The sequence below is a fragment of the Podarcis pityusensis genome (assembly GCF_964106645.2).
Source record: "Podarcis pityusensis genome assembly, chromosome: 15".
Lineage (NCBI taxonomy): Eukaryota > Metazoa > Chordata > Lepidosauria > Squamata > Lacertidae > Podarcis > Podarcis pityusensis.
Genome location: NC_138040.1, coordinates 13,035,323 through 13,052,401, shown reverse-complemented (window position 1 = coordinate 13,052,401; position 17,079 = coordinate 13,035,323). Strand labels below are relative to the sequence as shown.

At 45.2% G+C, this 17,079-nt stretch overlaps 1 protein-coding gene across 1 annotated transcript; it reads right to left on the bottom strand.

Moving 5' to 3' along the window:
- Nucleotides 1-4,843: 4,843 nt before the first annotated feature.
- Nucleotides 4,844-16,890, bottom strand: DHX33 (DEAH-box helicase 33). The gene is made up of 12 exons (XM_080982997.1): nt 16,357-16,890; nt 15,289-15,449; nt 14,465-14,692; nt 13,582-13,752; nt 12,811-12,996; nt 11,271-11,382; nt 9,896-10,055; nt 9,142-9,230; nt 8,265-8,392; nt 7,310-7,513; nt 6,415-6,501; nt 4,844-5,606 (listed from the first exon to the last, which is right to left on the bottom strand). Exons 1-12 carry the CDS (start codon nt 16,850-16,852, stop codon nt 5,298-5,300), a joined length of 2,331 nt encoding a protein of 776 aa, XP_080839123.1. The 5' UTR covers nt 16,853-16,890; the 3' UTR covers nt 4,844-5,297.
- Nucleotides 16,891-17,079: the final 189 nt, after the last annotated feature.

Below are 17,079 nucleotides of genomic sequence, written 5' to 3'. Positions count from 1 at the left end.
CAGCAAAGATTGATAAAAATACAGAATGTTTAAATAAATTAACCACACAAGTGACACAGAATGCACAAGCAATTGGACAGCTAACGGAGGCCTCAGCAGAAAATCGGAAATTGACTGAGGACACCAGACAAAGATTTGAAAATTTAGAGCAAGAGGTAAGACCACTCACTAAACAAGTTGGGGAACACCAGATTTATCTCTCGATGATAGAACTGCGAAACCGTGAGAATAACTTAAGGATTAGATCACTACAAGAGGCAGAAGAAGGAAATCTAACTGAGTTTTTGACTAAAGAATTCTCCAAGTTCTGGAACTTGGAAGAAAAGGACTTTAAAATTGTGTCAGCTTTCAGACTTGGAAGATTCATAAAGAAGGAGAGGCCCAGAGACTGTTTGATAACATTGAGATCAAAGGAGGAAAGGGATAAGATTCTGGGACTACACTTTGTAAAATCACTGGAGGTGTTGGATAGAAGAATTGAAATTTATAAAGATATCCCAAGACTACTGCTTGACCTTAGAACCGCCTATTCTGAACTTGTTAAATTACTAAGGAGCAACGCAATTCCATTTAGGTGGGAATTTCCTCAAGGATTATCTTTTACCTTTAGAGGGAGAAAGGTTAAAGTTAGAACACTGGAAGAGAGAGACAAATTCCTGTCTACACACGGAGAGGACCTTCAAAAAAGAATTGAACTACCTTCTGGGCCTGAGGCAACGCCAATACCAACATCAGCATCCGTGGAACCTGAAGTCCCTGAGAAGATACCACCCCTTGAAAAATAACCAGATAATTCAGGATGTCTCTGCAACTGTTGAGCTGGAATATTAATGGCTGTAACATTCCGGAAAAAAGGAAGAAAATATTTCATATATTAAAAAAAGAACAATTGGACATTATTTGTTTACAAGAAACACATGTGACGAGGCTCCACAGAAAAGTGTTAATAAATAAAAGATTGGGCCAGGAATTTGTATCTTCGGACAAAGTTAAGAAGAGAGGCGTAGTGATATATGCAAAAGAGAGCCTGTCACCTAAATTCCTATTTAAAGATGAACATGGAAGAATTTTGGCCATTGAGATACAATATCAAGGAGAGAAACTGCTGATATTAGGAATTTATGCACCTAATGAAGGGAAATCGGAATTTTACAAGAAGTTGCAGGAGACAATGCTGGATTATCTAGACTACAACAACATCATAATGATGGGAGATATGAACGGGGTCGTATCAACTAACATGGACAAGTCACAAAGTCAAAATGTTACAAAAGACGGCAGACTACCTAAAACCTTTTTTGAAATGACTGACAATATGGACTTGATTGATATTTGGAGGATAAAGAACCCACTAGGAAGAGAGGGAACATTCTTCTCTGAAGCCCAACTGACCTGGACAAGAATCGACCAAATATGGATTTCTAGAGGCCTGGCACCTAAGGTTAGAAAAGTGGAAATCTGCCCAAAGACCTGCTCTGACCACAATGCAGTAAAGATGGATATGACACTATTACCAACTGGATCCTTTAGATGGAAGATGAATGACAATTTGTTTAGAGATCAGGAAATTACCAAGAAGGCCCAAAAAGTTTTGAAGGACTATTTTGAGATAAACATGAATAATATGGTGGAAAAAAGAATAATCTGGGACGCAAGCAAAGCTGTAATGAGGGGATTCTTGATACAACAGAATGCAGTGAAGAAAAGAACACATAATGAGAAAAAAGATAAGATCTTGGATAAAATAAAAGAATTAGAGAAGAAATTAAGAGTGAATCCGAAGTCACAGCCAACTCTGAGAGAAATTAAACTTTATCAAACACAATATTCTAAGCTGATAAATCAGGAAATTGAATGGAAGGTTAAATTAATGAAACAAAAAACGTTTGAGTCGGCGAATAAATGTGGAAAACTGCTAGCTTGGCAGTTGAAGAGAAGACAAAGATTAAACACTGTTACAAACTTAGAGGTTGATGGAAAAAACATCCAGAACCCGGTGGACATTAGAAAGTGTTTCCAGAGATACTTCAAAAAATTATACACCCAAGGGCCGCAAGATGATGTTGAGATTAAACAATTTTTGGCAAAAAACGGATTATCTAAATTGTCACAAGAAAATAGGACAATCCTGAATTCTAAAATAACACGACAGGAGATCGAACAAGCTATCCAGAACATGCAACTTGGCAAATCTCCAGGACCAGATGGGCTGACCTCCAAGTACTATAAGACATTGAAAGACTATTTGATACAACCTTTGATGGAGGTCAGCAATGAAATTATGGAGGGGAGGAGGGCACCGGAGTCGTGGAAGGAAGCATTTATCACATTAATACCAAAGTCGGAAGCTGAAAAGACACAACTTAAGAACTACCGTCCCATCTCTCTCTTAAATGTGGATTACAAAATATTTGCAGACATTTTGGCAAATAGATTTAAAAAAGTTTTAAATGAAGTAATTCATAAGGACCAGGCTGGCTTTCTCCCAGGAAGATATCTGTTTGCTAATACAAGGAACATTATTGACATTTTGGAACTTCTGCAAACAGATATAAATACAAAAGCAGTTTTAATTTTTATAGATGCGGAGAAGGCCTTTGACAATATCTCCTGGAAATTTATGATGGGAAATTTAAAAGAGATGGGAGTGGGACGGGGTTTTGAAAATGGGATTGAGGCGATATATTCAGAACAGAAAGCTAAACTGATAGTTAATAATGTGGTTACGGAAGAGTTTAAAATTGAAAAAGGGACACGACAAGGTTGCCCTATTTCCCCTTTGTTATTTATTTCGGTTCTGGAAGTGCTATTGAACATGATTAGAAGGGATCAGTTGGTGGAAGGAATTCAGGTCGGTCAGAAACAATATAAATTAAAAGCTTTTGCAGATGACCTGGTTTTGACCTTGCAGAAGCCAGAGCCCAGTACGAAAAGAGCATTACAACTGATTAATGACTTTGGTCGGGTGGCTGGATTTAAATTAAATAAACAGAAAACTAAGGTTTTGGGGAAAAACTTGACTAATACAGAGTCAGAACGGTTTCAGAATGAGATGGAACTTAATGTGGTGAAAAAAGTGAAATACCTAGGGGTAAACATAACAGCAAAAAATCTAGGTCTATTTAAGGACAATTATGAAAAATGTTGGACAGAAATTAAGAGAGACCTAGATAGTTGGACAAAATTGAAACTTTCTTTGTTAGGCCGAATTGCTGCTATTAAGATGAATGTATTGCCAAGGATGCTGTTTTTATTTCAAACACTTCAGGTTTTGGACAAAACGGAGTGCTTTCAGAAGTGGCAGAGAGATATTTCCAAGTTTGTCTGGCAGGGCAAAAAGCCCAGAATTAAGTTTAAGATATTAACCGATGCAAAACAAAGAGGGGGCTTTGCCCTGCCAGACTTAAAGTTGTATTATGAAGCCGCAGCGTTCTGCTGGCTAAAAGACTGGCTACTTCTTGAAGACACTGATGTGTTGGATTTGGAGGGGTTTAACAATACCTTTGGATGGCATGCATATTTATGGTATGACAAGGTTAAAGCAAATAAGGCCTTTAAGAACCATATTGTCAGAAAATCATTGTTTAATGTCTGGTCAAAATATAAAGACTTGCTGGAAAATAAAACACCAAGGTGGCTTTCACCTTTGGAAGCCAAGGCCCGAAAAAGACCCAATATGGAGGCTAAATGGCCAAAATATTGGGAAATATTAGAAAAGGATGGAGACAAATGGAAATTGCAGAGTCTAGAGAAAATGAAAGACAAAGTGCGAGACTGGTTACATTACGCTCAGATTAAAGAAGTTTTTAAAAATGATAAGAAATTAGGGTTCCAGGTGGAGAAATCGAAACTAGAAACAGAATTGTTAGAACCAAAGATTAAGGTACTTTCAAGGATGTATAACTTGCTGTTGAAATGGAATACACAAGACGAAACGGTTAAATCGGCTATGATAAGGTGGGCACAGGACATTGGGCATAATATCATGTTTGAGGACTGGGAGAGGTTGTGGAATAATGGACTGAAATTTACTGCATGTAACGCCCTGAAAGAAAATGTAATGAAAATGATTTATAGATGGTACATGACCCCAGTCAAACTTGCTAAAATTTACCACCTGTCTGATAATAAGTGTTGGAAATGCAAAGAGTGCGAGGGAACGTTCTTCCACCTCTGGTGGACTTGCCCTAAAGTGAAGGCGTTCTGGGAAATGATCTATAATGAACTGAAAAAGGTATTTAAATATACCTTCACTAAGAAACCAGAGGCTTTCCTTTTGGGTATTGTCGGCCAAGGGGTGGTAAAGAAGGACCAGACATTCTTTATGTATGCAACAACAGCAGCAAGGATACTTCTCGCAAAACATTGGAAAACCCAAGATCTACCCACACTGGAAGAATGGCAGATACAACTGATAGACTACATGGAACTGGCTGAAATGACCGGCAGAATCCGTGACCTGGGAGAAGAGAGGATTGAGGAGGACTGGAAGAAATTTAAGAACTACTTACAAAAGTATTGTAATTTGAGTGAATGCTAAATAAGATGCTAGACTAAAACAATTGAGCACCACTAAATTCAGAAGCTTTTTTAAGAAAATATGTAAGATTGTGAAAAATTAGCTCCTTTTGAGAATTATATGATTATGAAATATAGAAGGGATATAAGAATTTAAACAAGATGATAAATTGCTGACAAAATGTTTTAACGATGAAAATGGGAGCGGGAGGTGTGAGGAAGTCCAAAGAAAATGTGAAAATATGTTAAGATTGATGTTACATTGTTTATTATGTCTATTTTTATTGTAAAACTTAATAAATTGCTTTAAAAAAAAAAAGAAAGTCTCGAATCCCTGTGCATTCAGTTCGCCCCCAAAATCCCACTTCCCCAAATTCTTTGGCCAGGGTGGCTAACCCACAGCTCTCAGTCCATTTTCTTCCCATCTCGCTTAAGACCCCACTAGTTTTGGCAATACAGCAAGAAGAGAAGTAAAAATAATGTAGACGCAATGCTGAGGGTGGGCAGAGAGGCTTATATCTCTCTACCCAATTGTCGGGTTGATAAGTCTGATGAGCAGGGAGGACACAGGAACCCCTCCTCCCAAAGTGATCTGCACTGTTCAGCCAAGGAGGGAGGGCTGCGTGCCTGTGCGTGCATGCATCCGATACAGGTGTGCATGCGAAAATGCGGCCTGGTGGCATCTGCCACTGGCATGCAGCCCCGGAGTTGGCTGAGAGTGAATGCTGCTCAGGCCAATGAAGGTTCGGTGGGTAGGTTTTCCTTCCCTTGTCCCCGGGTCAGTTCTTGGCTGCTCTGAGCTTCCGGCGGAAGTATTCGGGCGCCGCGTCGTAAAGCCAGTCAGCATCGACCACGCAGAGGTCCCTCATGTAGCACTTGTTGGTGTGGAGCAGCTCGTTGTAGGTGACGCAGGCCGGCTTGCAGTGGAAGAGGACGGAGGAGGGGTGGATGGCCACCAGCTGGTGCGTGTCGGTCGTGGCGTAGGTGCCGTCCGCCTGCAGCTCGGCCGTGTTCATGAAGAGGCTGTGCGCCAGGCAGCGGCGGATGTTCCCTGTGTCGGATCGGGAGGATTCCAGCGGTATCGAAAGCTGGGCAGTGAAGCGCAAAACACAAAAACAACAACAGGATGAGGACTTTTGAGGACACCATTCAGCACAGAGTTTAAAAAACATCCCTTCCAGGCACTCTGTAATGAACAGGGGGACGCACCACAATCTTCACAGATTCAATTGCTGCCTGGCAAATTGAACAACATCCTATAATTACTTTTACCAGCCCAAGTTTGAACTGCAAACCTGCATAGCAAACCTAAGCTCACAGAACCTTCCCCTGTGTTTCCTCCTGTGTGAGATCCCTTTCTGGGTTCCACCACTGCCTGAAGCAAGGCTGCCAGATCACTTTTACAGTGGTACCTCAGGTTACATACGCTTCAGGTTACAGACTCCGCTAACCCAGAAATAGTGCTTCAGGTTAAGAACTTTGCTTCAGGATGAGAACAGAAATTGTGCTCCGGCAGTGCGGCGGCCCCATTAGCTAAAGTGGTGCTTCAGGTTAAGAACAGTTTCAGGTTAAGAACGGACCTCCAGAATGAATTAAGTACTTAACCCGAGGTACCAGTATTTTGGTTGGGTTTTTGAGTTGTGCCATGCTGCCATGGCTGATAGGAGTTCTAGTCGAAAACACTGGCTGGCAAAGCCTGTCAAGGACTATTATTCTTGTATGATTCAGATTTATGTTTCAATACAAACTGGAGGAGTTGCTTCTTCTTTTGTTCTCTTTGCACTTTTATTGCTTCCCTCCCCTTTTTGTCCCACCCCGGCTGGCATCTAAAGTAACAACTTGGGTCTCATTAAAAAGGGTACATGCTGAATCATTTTGAAGCCTCCCTATAGTTACCTTGATACAAATGTCCCTGAGCTGAGCTCTGACGTCTGAGACCAGCATCATATTCCTGCTGTTCACAAAGTTTTCTTTGCACCATTCCTGAGGAAAAGGAGAAAGTGCGAGAGGAGAAATTAGAAGGCTAACTGCTCGGGTCAGGTGTTAGCTCCATATACCTCACCTTGCAATTTTCATACACGAATGAACACACATATCTACCTATTGACAGACAGACATAGATGTGTACACTAGTAGTAGCATTAAGAACATGGTGGTGCTCCCCCAACAATGAAATCCAGTAACAAGCCAGAGATAAGTCACTAAATATTTAAAAAAAGAAAAAAAGGAAATTAATGTTTGCCTGCACTTGACGTCTAGCCACAGATACCAAAGGCTGAATGTTGGCTACCTGGTACTGAAGGAAGTGCATGCTCAGAGGTAATCTTGATTTAAAAAGTATACATAGTTGCAGGATTCTTGAGAGAAAAGAGTACTTTGCTCTGACTTTCTGAACTCGCTTGCTCTCCTCTTCCCTCCCCATTTCTTTTTCCTTTTGTGCTGTCCCTGCCTGCAGGCTCACAATCTTATCCTCTAATATCTGTACAGAGCTTATAAAACTTTGGGCACTTTTACAAGTTCAACAACATCAACTAATTGCTTTTTGGGACCTGTCATTACTTAATGTCTGCCATTACATGTATAAGGGAAGCATCAGTGTCTCTTAATTGATTTTTTCCCTCAAAATTTCTGTTTAAAATGACTGTTCTGAACATGTAGGAATTAAGTATCAAAGCATCCTTGTCAGAACACAAGTAGGGAAGCCGTCTGCAGATTAAGTGTTACAGAAGATGGGGTTTTAAGGAGGAGCACCCAAAACCTGCCCAATCAAACCTGCCTGATTGCCACTTACCCGATTGCCACTGATGTTTTTGAAAGCTCGGTAGATGTTCAGCAGCGTGATGTGATCCCCTTCACTCGAGATGAATTTCTTCCGGACGGCTTGTACTTCATCCCGCCGCGAAGGGGGGTTGTAGAGAACACTGTCCACGGAGAGCAGGGAGACAATGGTGAGGATCTCCTCTGTGCAGTGGAACTTGGGGGCCATCAGGATGGTCTGCCAAACACAGGTAGAAAGAGGTTGCTTTTAAAAACGATGAGATTCAGCAAGCGAGCCAGTCGCCAGGCAAGGAGGAATTGTATAGGATGCCAAACTAGAAGGTTATAGGGCAGGTATGGAAAGAGCCGCACCGTGGAAGTGATAAACTTGTGACTGGCCTGGACCATTTCAGATTGCAGGTGCAGACTAGCATGACACGATGCTCCTTTCTATTTAAAGAATATGTTTCTGCACATAGATGAGTGGACTTCTTCCTGATAAGCCATTTTCCTATGTGCTGGGAATTCTTCCATCATGGCAGCCTAAGATGGAAGAGCCCAGACACAGCAGGGTCACCACTTCTGTGACAGCTAAGACTGAGCAATGCTAGGCAGTATTGTGGCTTGTGGAGTTCAGAAGGGGTTTCCAGGAGATGAAATCCTACCACAGCTACAGATTTGCTACATGTACATCTGGCAATGGCACAGAGCGCCAGCTCAGGAGTGGCACCTACCCTACCTCCCAGGCTGGATACCTGGGCTCAAACACCAACTCCTTCCTTTCCACATAGTACTGGACTCACTAGGGGAGCGGAACCAAAGTCAGTTATCACTTTCTCAACCGTAAAGAAGGCAGAAAAGCAAAACAGAGGAAGACGTGGCTGTGCTTTTCTTCTGTTTTGCTAGTGAAGTTGAAGAGCAAGAAAACCGAAGCAAGCAGAAGGATCTAATTTGTCTCGCGGGAAACAAAACACAGGTGACTTCCTTACTTTGGAGAACTTGGGCTCCAGAGGAAATGCAGCCATCTTCCTTCCCAGGGGGGTGAGAATCAGCTGGTCGTCTTTCCTTTCCACTGCGCCAAGGAGGGCCAGTTGCTCCACAGCCGCCTGGAGCGCTTCTGTCAAGACAAAGGAGATGGGGGTGAGGATCAGACAGCTGGTCACAAGCCACAGGTGTCAGAAGTTGCATAAGAACGTAAGAGGAGCCTGCTGGATCAGGCCCATCCAGTCTAGGATCTTGTTCTCACAGAGGCCAACCAGATGCCTGTGGGAAACTCACAAGCAGGACCCAGGCACGAGAGCCCTGTCCCCACCTGTGCGAGGGAATCCAGCTCAACGTGCACAGCAATCCGACAGCAGGATATAGATAATCACTACATACGAGTAGCCACTAGAAGCAGGCACGTTTCTCAGGTTAGCTCTAGACTTTGTGTAACTGGTTTGCTGACTATAGATCAGGGGTTGGCAACATGCGGCCCATGGGCCGGATGTGGCCCATGAAGATCATTTTACTGGCCCCCAAGCCACCCGCTCAGTGAGTCCCCTGCCCGCTGTGCTAAACCGGCACAGCACGGCGCGGGGACTCGCTGAGCGGTGCCAGAAATCGCGTCTTTGCACGTGCAGATACCAGAAATCGTGTCTGCACATGTCCAGATGCCGAAAACACTTCTGTGTAGGCGCGATTTTCAGCATCTGGGCATGTGCCAATGCAGTTTTTGGCGCTGCAGACATGTGCAGACGCGATTTCTAGCATTGCGCTGTGCCACTCCGGCCCACGGACAATCTCCGTGGGAGTTATCCAGCCCATGGCTGGTAAACCTTGCCAACCCCTGGTATAGATAGAATAACACTGAACAGCTTGAGTTACCTGGAGATGGTTTTGACATGAAGTCAAAGGTGAGGACATTAGGGATTCTCAAAGCCAAGAGGTGGAGCATCACACCAGCTAGGTTACACCTGTGGAAGGAGAGCCATCTCACAAACAGCCTGAACTTTTGCTGAAGCAAGTGAGCCCACCCTACCCAAATTGCACTTAGCGGCTTCTTCTAAGCCTCAAACACTTGTTTTTAAATATCATTTTACAGTCTGATTTTATGTTTTTATGCTGTAATGAACCATGGTGATACACTTTTATTATACAGCAGCAAATAAATATTTGAATAAATGAATATATATTTTTAAATGAGTTACATATTTCCTTTTACTGCCAGCTTCCCTGAGTCCTTTGCTGTGATGCAAATTCTTTTTGGGGGGCCTCCCATATATATATATAATTGAACACTCCCACATCTCCTCTGCTGTGATTCTGTGATACCCAACGGGACTGAATCTTGCCCGCCCCTGGAGCAGCTGACATCACCCAGTGATGGCGGCTGATTGGCAGGTGGGTGTGCCTTCGGGGAAACAATCTCATGGGCCGAGTGGGAGCCCCTTGGAGTCCAGGATTGGCCTGTGGGCTCAAAGTTCCCCACCCAGCTTCCTCTCTTATGAACTTGGGATGATCCAATGCAACTGTTTTGAAGGAGATTCAGGATGGACCAGAAGAGGGAGCACTTCTCCACTCAATGTGAAATGTACTTCACAGAGCAGGGAACACTTCTCCACCGGAAGAGCAGCCTCACCTTTGGATCTCTGGTATCGTCATTTTGTCAAACTTCTCAAACTCATCTTCGGTGTAGAGGCGGTAGCAAAGCCCGCTGTCTTCTCGCCCGGCCCGGCCTGCCCGCTGCCAAGCCTGGGCCTTTGACACCCGCTGGACCGCCAGCACTTCCAAACCACTTTCTGGGAGGAGCAGAAAACACCCACCATTAACCAGATCATTTCTCATGGAGCAAATTTGGCTTTCTGTGGCTCCAGAGGAAAGGAACCAAACCAATAGGCTAAAATCACAAGGTGGTTTTGACTAAACAGAACTGGCACTATTCCAAGCACCACAAAATATCTGTTATGCATTTGTAAGAAATCAATCTTTTAGCGGGGCAGCACCTACACTTTGGAACTCCCAGCCTATTGACATCAGTTTCACTGTTCTCTTTGCTGAGCCCAGTAAAAATATTTTTGTTTGGACAAGTCTAATGTTATTGTGTGTTTTAATCTGGTTTTAGTTTATTGCTGATTTTGGTTTTTTAAAAAATGCTTTAAGGAGTTGTTTTAAACTGTTTTTACCAATACTTTTATTGTTTTATTCTCCACGTAAACCACTTTGAGGGGTTTTTTAAAAGTGAAGTGGTGTGTATATCTTCTGAAATATAATAAATAAATAAGAATCAGCCAGAACCTTTGACTATGGCAAAGTATGCCTTAGAAGGTGGCGGACTTCAGGAGTGTCTAAGCAGAGGCTGCCTCACCACCAATCTGGGATGCTGGAGGTTTCCAGCTCTAGAATTCTACGAAACAGGAACTCCCTTACAGGAGAAATCAACAGCCATTACAGAACAGATACGGCTCTCAAGGATTTAACTTGACTTATGTCTACTTAGGAGCGATCAATGGTTTTTCAGTTTTGTTGCTTGGTTTGTTTAACATCTGGCCTTGTGCAGCAGAATGAGGTGAGAATAAAACAGTGGAACTGTGAGTGTTTATATCACTTCATGCTGCAGGCAGGGGGTGCTGTGCCAGAAGAAAACTAGCCCAGCTTCCATTGGGCTAGAATAGGAGTGGGGAACCTCTGGCTATAGCCTGATCTTAGCCCGACAGGAGGGTCAAATATGGCCTGCAAAGCCATTTTTTCAAAACCACACTCACCTGTCAACAGGGTGATGTCAGCTGATGTTGTGTTGTCAGCTGATATTGGTGACTGGCCCGGGATGATGGGAGTTGTAGTTCAGCAACCTCTGGAGGGCCAAAGGCTCCCCACACCTGGTTTAGACGCTTCTTAGCTAGACTGACCAATGGTATGACTCACAACTAGCCAGCTTCCTGTGTTCCCAGGACCCTCTACCTCAGCTAGTCTCTCAACACTATCTCCTGGCATGACTCTGTCCAATACACACATACCGGGACTATACTTCTTTGCTTTAACCATGCCTGTGTCCACAACATATTTAATGCCTGCAATGGTGATGGAGGTCTCAGCAATGTTGGTAGAAAGAACTACTTTGCGATAACCCTGGGAGAGAAGAAGAAGAAGAAGAAAGCCTTATCAGTGTTCATTCTAAGTTTGTAAGGTAAAGGGACCCCTGACCATTAGGTCCAGTCGTGGCCGACTCTGGGGTTGTGGCACTCATCTCGCTTTACTGGCCGAGGGAGCTGGCATACAGCTTCTGGGTCATGTGGCCAGCATGACTAAGCCGCTTCTGGCGAACCAGAGCAGCACACGGAAACACCGTTTACCTTCCTGCCGGAGCGGTACCTATTTATCTACTTCCACTTCGAGCTCACCCCGTCGTGGGGATTCGAACCGCTGACCTTCTGATCGCCAAGCCCTAGGCTCTGTGGTTTAACCCACAGCGCCACCCACGTCCCATGTTTGTACTTTGCTGTAAGTTTGTACTTTGCTGTAAAAGTATATTTTTAAAAGGTGCAAGCCATCTCCTCACAATGAAAAGATGAAAGCGTTAAAGACAGGCAAGAAATAACCTATCAAAAACAACAAAGCAGGAGTAATTCCATCAGAGGCCCTCCTTCAAGTTGCCCTGTTTGTTACTGGATGTACGCCAAGTGGATATCCTGGAGGGGGGCTTTTCAGCTGTGGAAGCCACCAGCTCAGGAACAGCCTTCTGGGAAAGGTGTCATGAGCCCCAAGGAGATGTCTTGGAGAGGCTGGTTAGAGCAGGATGAGGGATGGGAGGAGTTGCCCACAGACAACCTGGGGAGGGACCCAGAATGGCATCAGGGCCAAGAGAGACAGTGGACCTACCAGGGAGGAATCAACAGGATCTAAAAATGTATAATGAAGATGCCAGACAAATCTCCCTGGGGAGACCTAGTGATCGCCACCAACCTGAGTGGCTGTAAAAGAGGATTAGACTTAACTCATGGAAGATAAGCTTATCAGTGGCCACTGGCCATGATAACGATGTTTGACCTCCACCGTCAGAGCCAGTGAATGCCAGTTGTAGGAAATCACCAGTGGGGAAAGTGCTGCTGCCCTCAGGTTCTGCTTGCTTCGCAGAGACATCTGGCTGGCCACTGTGGGAACAGGATGCTGGACTAGATGGGCCCCCTTTGGCCTGATCCAGCAGGGCTCTTCTTGGGTTTTTACGAACTTTTGTCTATTTTGGATGCTACAGGGAAACAGTCCATCTTGAGCAGTTTAGTAGTTTTTTTAAAAAAGAAAGCGTCCGAGTAATCAAACCACTTCTGCCATCAATTACAGTGGTACCTCTGGTTACGTACTTAATTCGTTCCGGAGGTCCGTTCTTAACCTGAAACTGTTCTTAACCTGAAGCACCACTTTAGCTAATGGGGCCTCCTGCTGCTGCCACGCGATTTCTGTTCTTATGCTGAAGCAAAGTTCTTAACCCAAGGTACTATTTCTGGGTTAGCGGAGTTTGTAACCTGAAGCGTATGTAACCCGAGGTACCACTGTACTTACTTTGGGTGCGGTCTGGAAGACCCGGAGCTGTTGCGAATAAGGCAGAGAAGCATAGAGAGGCATCACCACCATCTGAGGGCAACCGTCGGGAAGATGCTTTGCAATGTCCCGACAGGTTTTGGTCATTGCTTCGATCTCTTCCTGACCCGTCAGAAACACCAGGATATCCTGAGAAGGAGGAGCTTCCTTTAAAGAAATGAGACACATATGATTGGAAAGTGGTCATAGCTTAATGGTAGGGCACATGCTTTCATAGAATTGTTGAGTTGGAAGGGTCCCAGTGGTCATCTAGTCCAACCCCCGCAGTGCAGGCAAAAAAAGGTCCCAAGTTGAATCCCTGGTATTGCCCTTTAAAATGATCAGGTTGCAGGTGGCAGAACGGGTTAAGTTTGCTCTGCCTAAGCCCTTGGAAATCCACTTAGCAGTCAGAAGAGGCTAATCAGACTAGCAGACAGCATTCTATTTAAATTGGATGCACATACAGAAAAATGAAGATCTACATTAATACTTTATCTGCTCTCTGATTTGTAAACTTATCTGATCGCTATGAGTCTCGACACCTCTTAATATATCAAAGCCAAATTTTGCATACATTTGAATGTCATTTTGAATAAAGATGTCATACAAAACCTTTCAAAACTGCACTCATTTGAATACCTCTTAAGATATTAGAACCAAAGTTTGCGTAATTGTTCCCGAGAAAGGTCAGGATAAAAAATGTGGTTAATTCTGTACCATAGATATTCAAAAATATTGAAACTAATGTGGTACCTGGTGGATTTGGAAAACTGTCACTAGAGCTGCTTGGAGGTAATCGCTTTGAGATTGCTTAGCGTAGAAGATCTGGATGGGATGTTGCCTGCCTTCTAGGTAAAGGACGGGAGCGCCATTGAAGTACTGGGAAAATAGGTCAACATCCATAGTAGCTGACATTATGATTATCTGTAAGAAAACAACAAACAACAACAACCCACCCTTGTTACTGAGACTTGTGCTTGATGAGTAGTATAAGAGCTCAATATGAGGACCTCCAGCAATTTAAGTCCAGGGTACCTCAGGGAGCGCCTGAACCCTTATATTTCAGCTCTATCATTGACATCATTTGCAGAAGCATTACTGGTCATTCTCTGAGTTGGTGAGGCAAATTTGACAACAAGAAGAAACACAGCCTTTAGTGTCTCAACGCCTGCTGAAAACTTTTCTATTCTGTCAGGCTTATGCAGGCAACTGAAAATACAGTGGTACCTCAGGTTAAGTACTTAATTCGTTCCGGAGGTCCGTACTTAACCTGAAACTGTTCTTAACCTGAAGCACCACTTTAGCTAATGGGGCCGCCTGCTGCTGCCGCGCAGCCAGAGCCAGATTTCTGTTCTCATCCTGAAGCAAAGTTCTTAACCTGAAACACTATTTCTAGGTTAGCGGAGTCTTTAACCTGAAGCGTATGTAACCTGAGGTACCACTGTAGACATTTTAACAATAGTTAGTTAATGTCTGATTTTAATTTTTCATACAATTTTTATTGTATGGTTTTATGTGCAATTGTTGTAAACTGCTCTGATGTTTCTTATGAACAGCACGCACACACACGCACGCACACACACATATATATATATCTCAACTGGCAACCTCCTGCCCACCACTTTTAACCACTTACTTTCAGTGGCGACTTCCCCAGTTCCTTCCGCCTCTTCTGTGCTGCTTTCACCACTCCAAATAGCACATCTGTGTGGATTGTCCTCTCATGCGCTTCGTCCAAAATGACGACGCTGTACTTGGCCATGAGGGGGTCCCCAATGGCTTCTCGCAGCAGCATCCCATCGGTCAGGAACTTGATTTTCGTCTCCTCAGAAGTGAGGTCCTCAAAGCGTACCGTGTAACCAACCTGAACATAGGAGTCATGGGGTGGGGGGTGCAGAAATAAGAAGGTGGCACATATTTTTCACCAGCTATGCTTCATGAAAAAGTGGAATATCAATGTAACAATACATAAACATACAAGGCAATATAATTTTTTTGCTCCAACAGGCCGTTGGCCACTAAACTAGCTATTGTTTTCAATAGTGGGCGTTGTATGTCTTTTGTGCTTCTCAATGGTTTTAAGTTACTAAACTGTTTTTAAAATTTATATTTATTGTGTGTTTTTACTTGCATTGTTTAATTTATGTTGTCAGCCAGCTTGGGTCCTGCACTTGGAGAAAGGCAATCTATAAATTCAATTAATTCATTAATAATAAAGAAATAAATTGAAAAGTACATAGAGCTGGGAGAGGAAGTGGGGAAGCGTGTCACTTTTTCAACTTCTGAGGCTGGATAGCTCAGTCAGTAGAGCATGAGACTCTTACTCAGAGGGCTGTGAGTTCAAGCCCCACACTGGGCAAAAGATTCTTGCATGCAGGGTGTTAAGACTAGATGACTCTCAAGGTCCCTTCCAATTCTATGATTCCTTCAGCTCCACACAGGAAAATACCAGGATCATACCAGTTTCCCCAGCTCTGTTTTCTTCTCATCTGAGACTCTGGTGGCCAAGGATATAGCAGCCACACGGCGAGGCTGGGTCACAGCAACGATGCCTTGGCGCCCAATCCCTCCTTCATAGAGGTACTGCGGGATCTGAGTCGTCTTGCCTGAGCCTGTTTCCCCTGCAGAGCATTAAACAAGTGGCATTGGGAGGTTATTGCATGTGGTCTCCAGCAGAGACACATGTTAGATACATTAAGGTCAGTTCCCAATTACAGTGGTACCTCGGGTTAAGTACTTAATTCGTTCCAGAGGTCCGTTCTTAACCTGAAACTGTTCTTAACCTGAAGCACCACTTTAGCTAATGGGCCTCCTGCTGCCACCGCGCCGCCGGAGCACGATTTCTGTTCTCATCCTGAAGCAAAGTTCTTAACCCGAGGTGGCTTCCCAAATTCACACAGTCAATGCAAGTAGAGCTATCTACTCAAGAGTGAGCCCAACAAGTTCGATGGGATGTCTCCTGCCTGACAGGTGTGTGCTTTCTTCCATTCATCTCACCAGTGGAATGAGAACACCGCTCAGCCACTTTAAGTTGGCCCTACATTGGCCCACGGAAGGCAAGAAAGAGAGGCAGAATCGTGTAAGCCTCAGCCCCACCGCAGAACAGAGAGGAATCCTCTCCCAGTTCCGTAAAACAGAGATTGTCCTCCGGATGTTCCTGAACTTGGGGGTTCGAACCTGGTGCCTTCTGCAGGCAAGACAGGTGCTCTAACCACTGGGCTACAACCCTTCCCTAACAACCTTGGGGGGGGGAGGGAGAGGCACACAAGTCCACCATCCCTGCAATAACCACAAAGGGAGGTGCTTGCTTCAGCCCCGCCTCTCAAGCGTGGAAAGGAGGCGGAGTTCCACAGGCCCCTCCCCTGCACACTGGAAAAGGAGGGGCTTGTCACAGAGAATTCCCTAGTCAGCCTCTTTCCCCGCACCCTCTCGGGGAGGGGCGTGGCCTCCACAAACCCCTCCCCCTCCTTTTAGAGGGAGGGGGGAGAATAACGGCGGTTTGTTTCTTATTTTTAACCCTTCCCTCACCGATGAGGACGGCGCAGTCCAAGCTCCGGAGCTGCCCGAGCAAAGTCCCCCGCGCCTGGAAGATGGGCAGGCTGCGTCGCTGGCTGTCGAGCCCCGAAGAGGAGCCGGCGGAGGAGGCGGGCGCCGTGTGGCGCTTGGGTCCGGGCGCCGCCAGCAACATCGCTCTGCGCGGGGCCGAGCCGAGGGGCGCCGTGGCGGAGGCCAGCTTCGGTCTCTTGGGCGGGGGCAGCGGGCCGCCTCCCTGAGGCATCCTCAGCTCCCGGCAAGAGCAGGGCCGCTGCCGCTGCCGCCCTCCTCGCCGGCGACAGGGAACATGCTTCGCCGGGACCCGCCTCACTGCCTGCGCCTCAGGGCCGGAAGGACTACGCTTCCCAGCATGCCTCGCGCCGGATGACGTGCATCGCCGGGCCCCGCGTCCTGGCGCCAGCCTTAGCAGCAGCAGCCCAGTGCCTGCCGGGAGTTGTAGTGTGGATGGGCGGTTCTCAAAGGCGAGCATGCGCACGTGAGACTCCACGAAGGCAGCGCCACCTACAGGCAGTTAAGAGTGCAAGTGATGGAAGCGGAAGGAAGTAGCCGCCGTTGCATAGCAACGGAAGAACCTTTAAAGCACATACCGCTCTCTTCCCCGAATCTAAGGATGGTGGGAATTGTATCTGCTAGTGGTAAACTAGAGCTCCCGGGATTCTTTGGGTGAACCCACGTGGTTTAAATCTTCTTTTCTGG

Coding starts and splice junctions, on each gene's coding strand:
- DHX33 (XM_080982997.1), bottom strand. CDS start 16,852: ATGCTCGCCTTTGAGAACCGCCCATCCACACTACAACTCCCGGCAGGC. Junction 10,056..11,270: donor AGCAAAGAAGTATAGTCCCG/GTATGTGTGTAT, acceptor TGCTCCTCCCAG/AAAGTGGTTTGGAAGTGCTG. Junction 8,393..9,141: donor CATGTCAAAACCATCTCCAG/GTAACTCAAGCT, acceptor TTGTCTTGACAG/AAGCGCTCCAGGCGGCTGTG.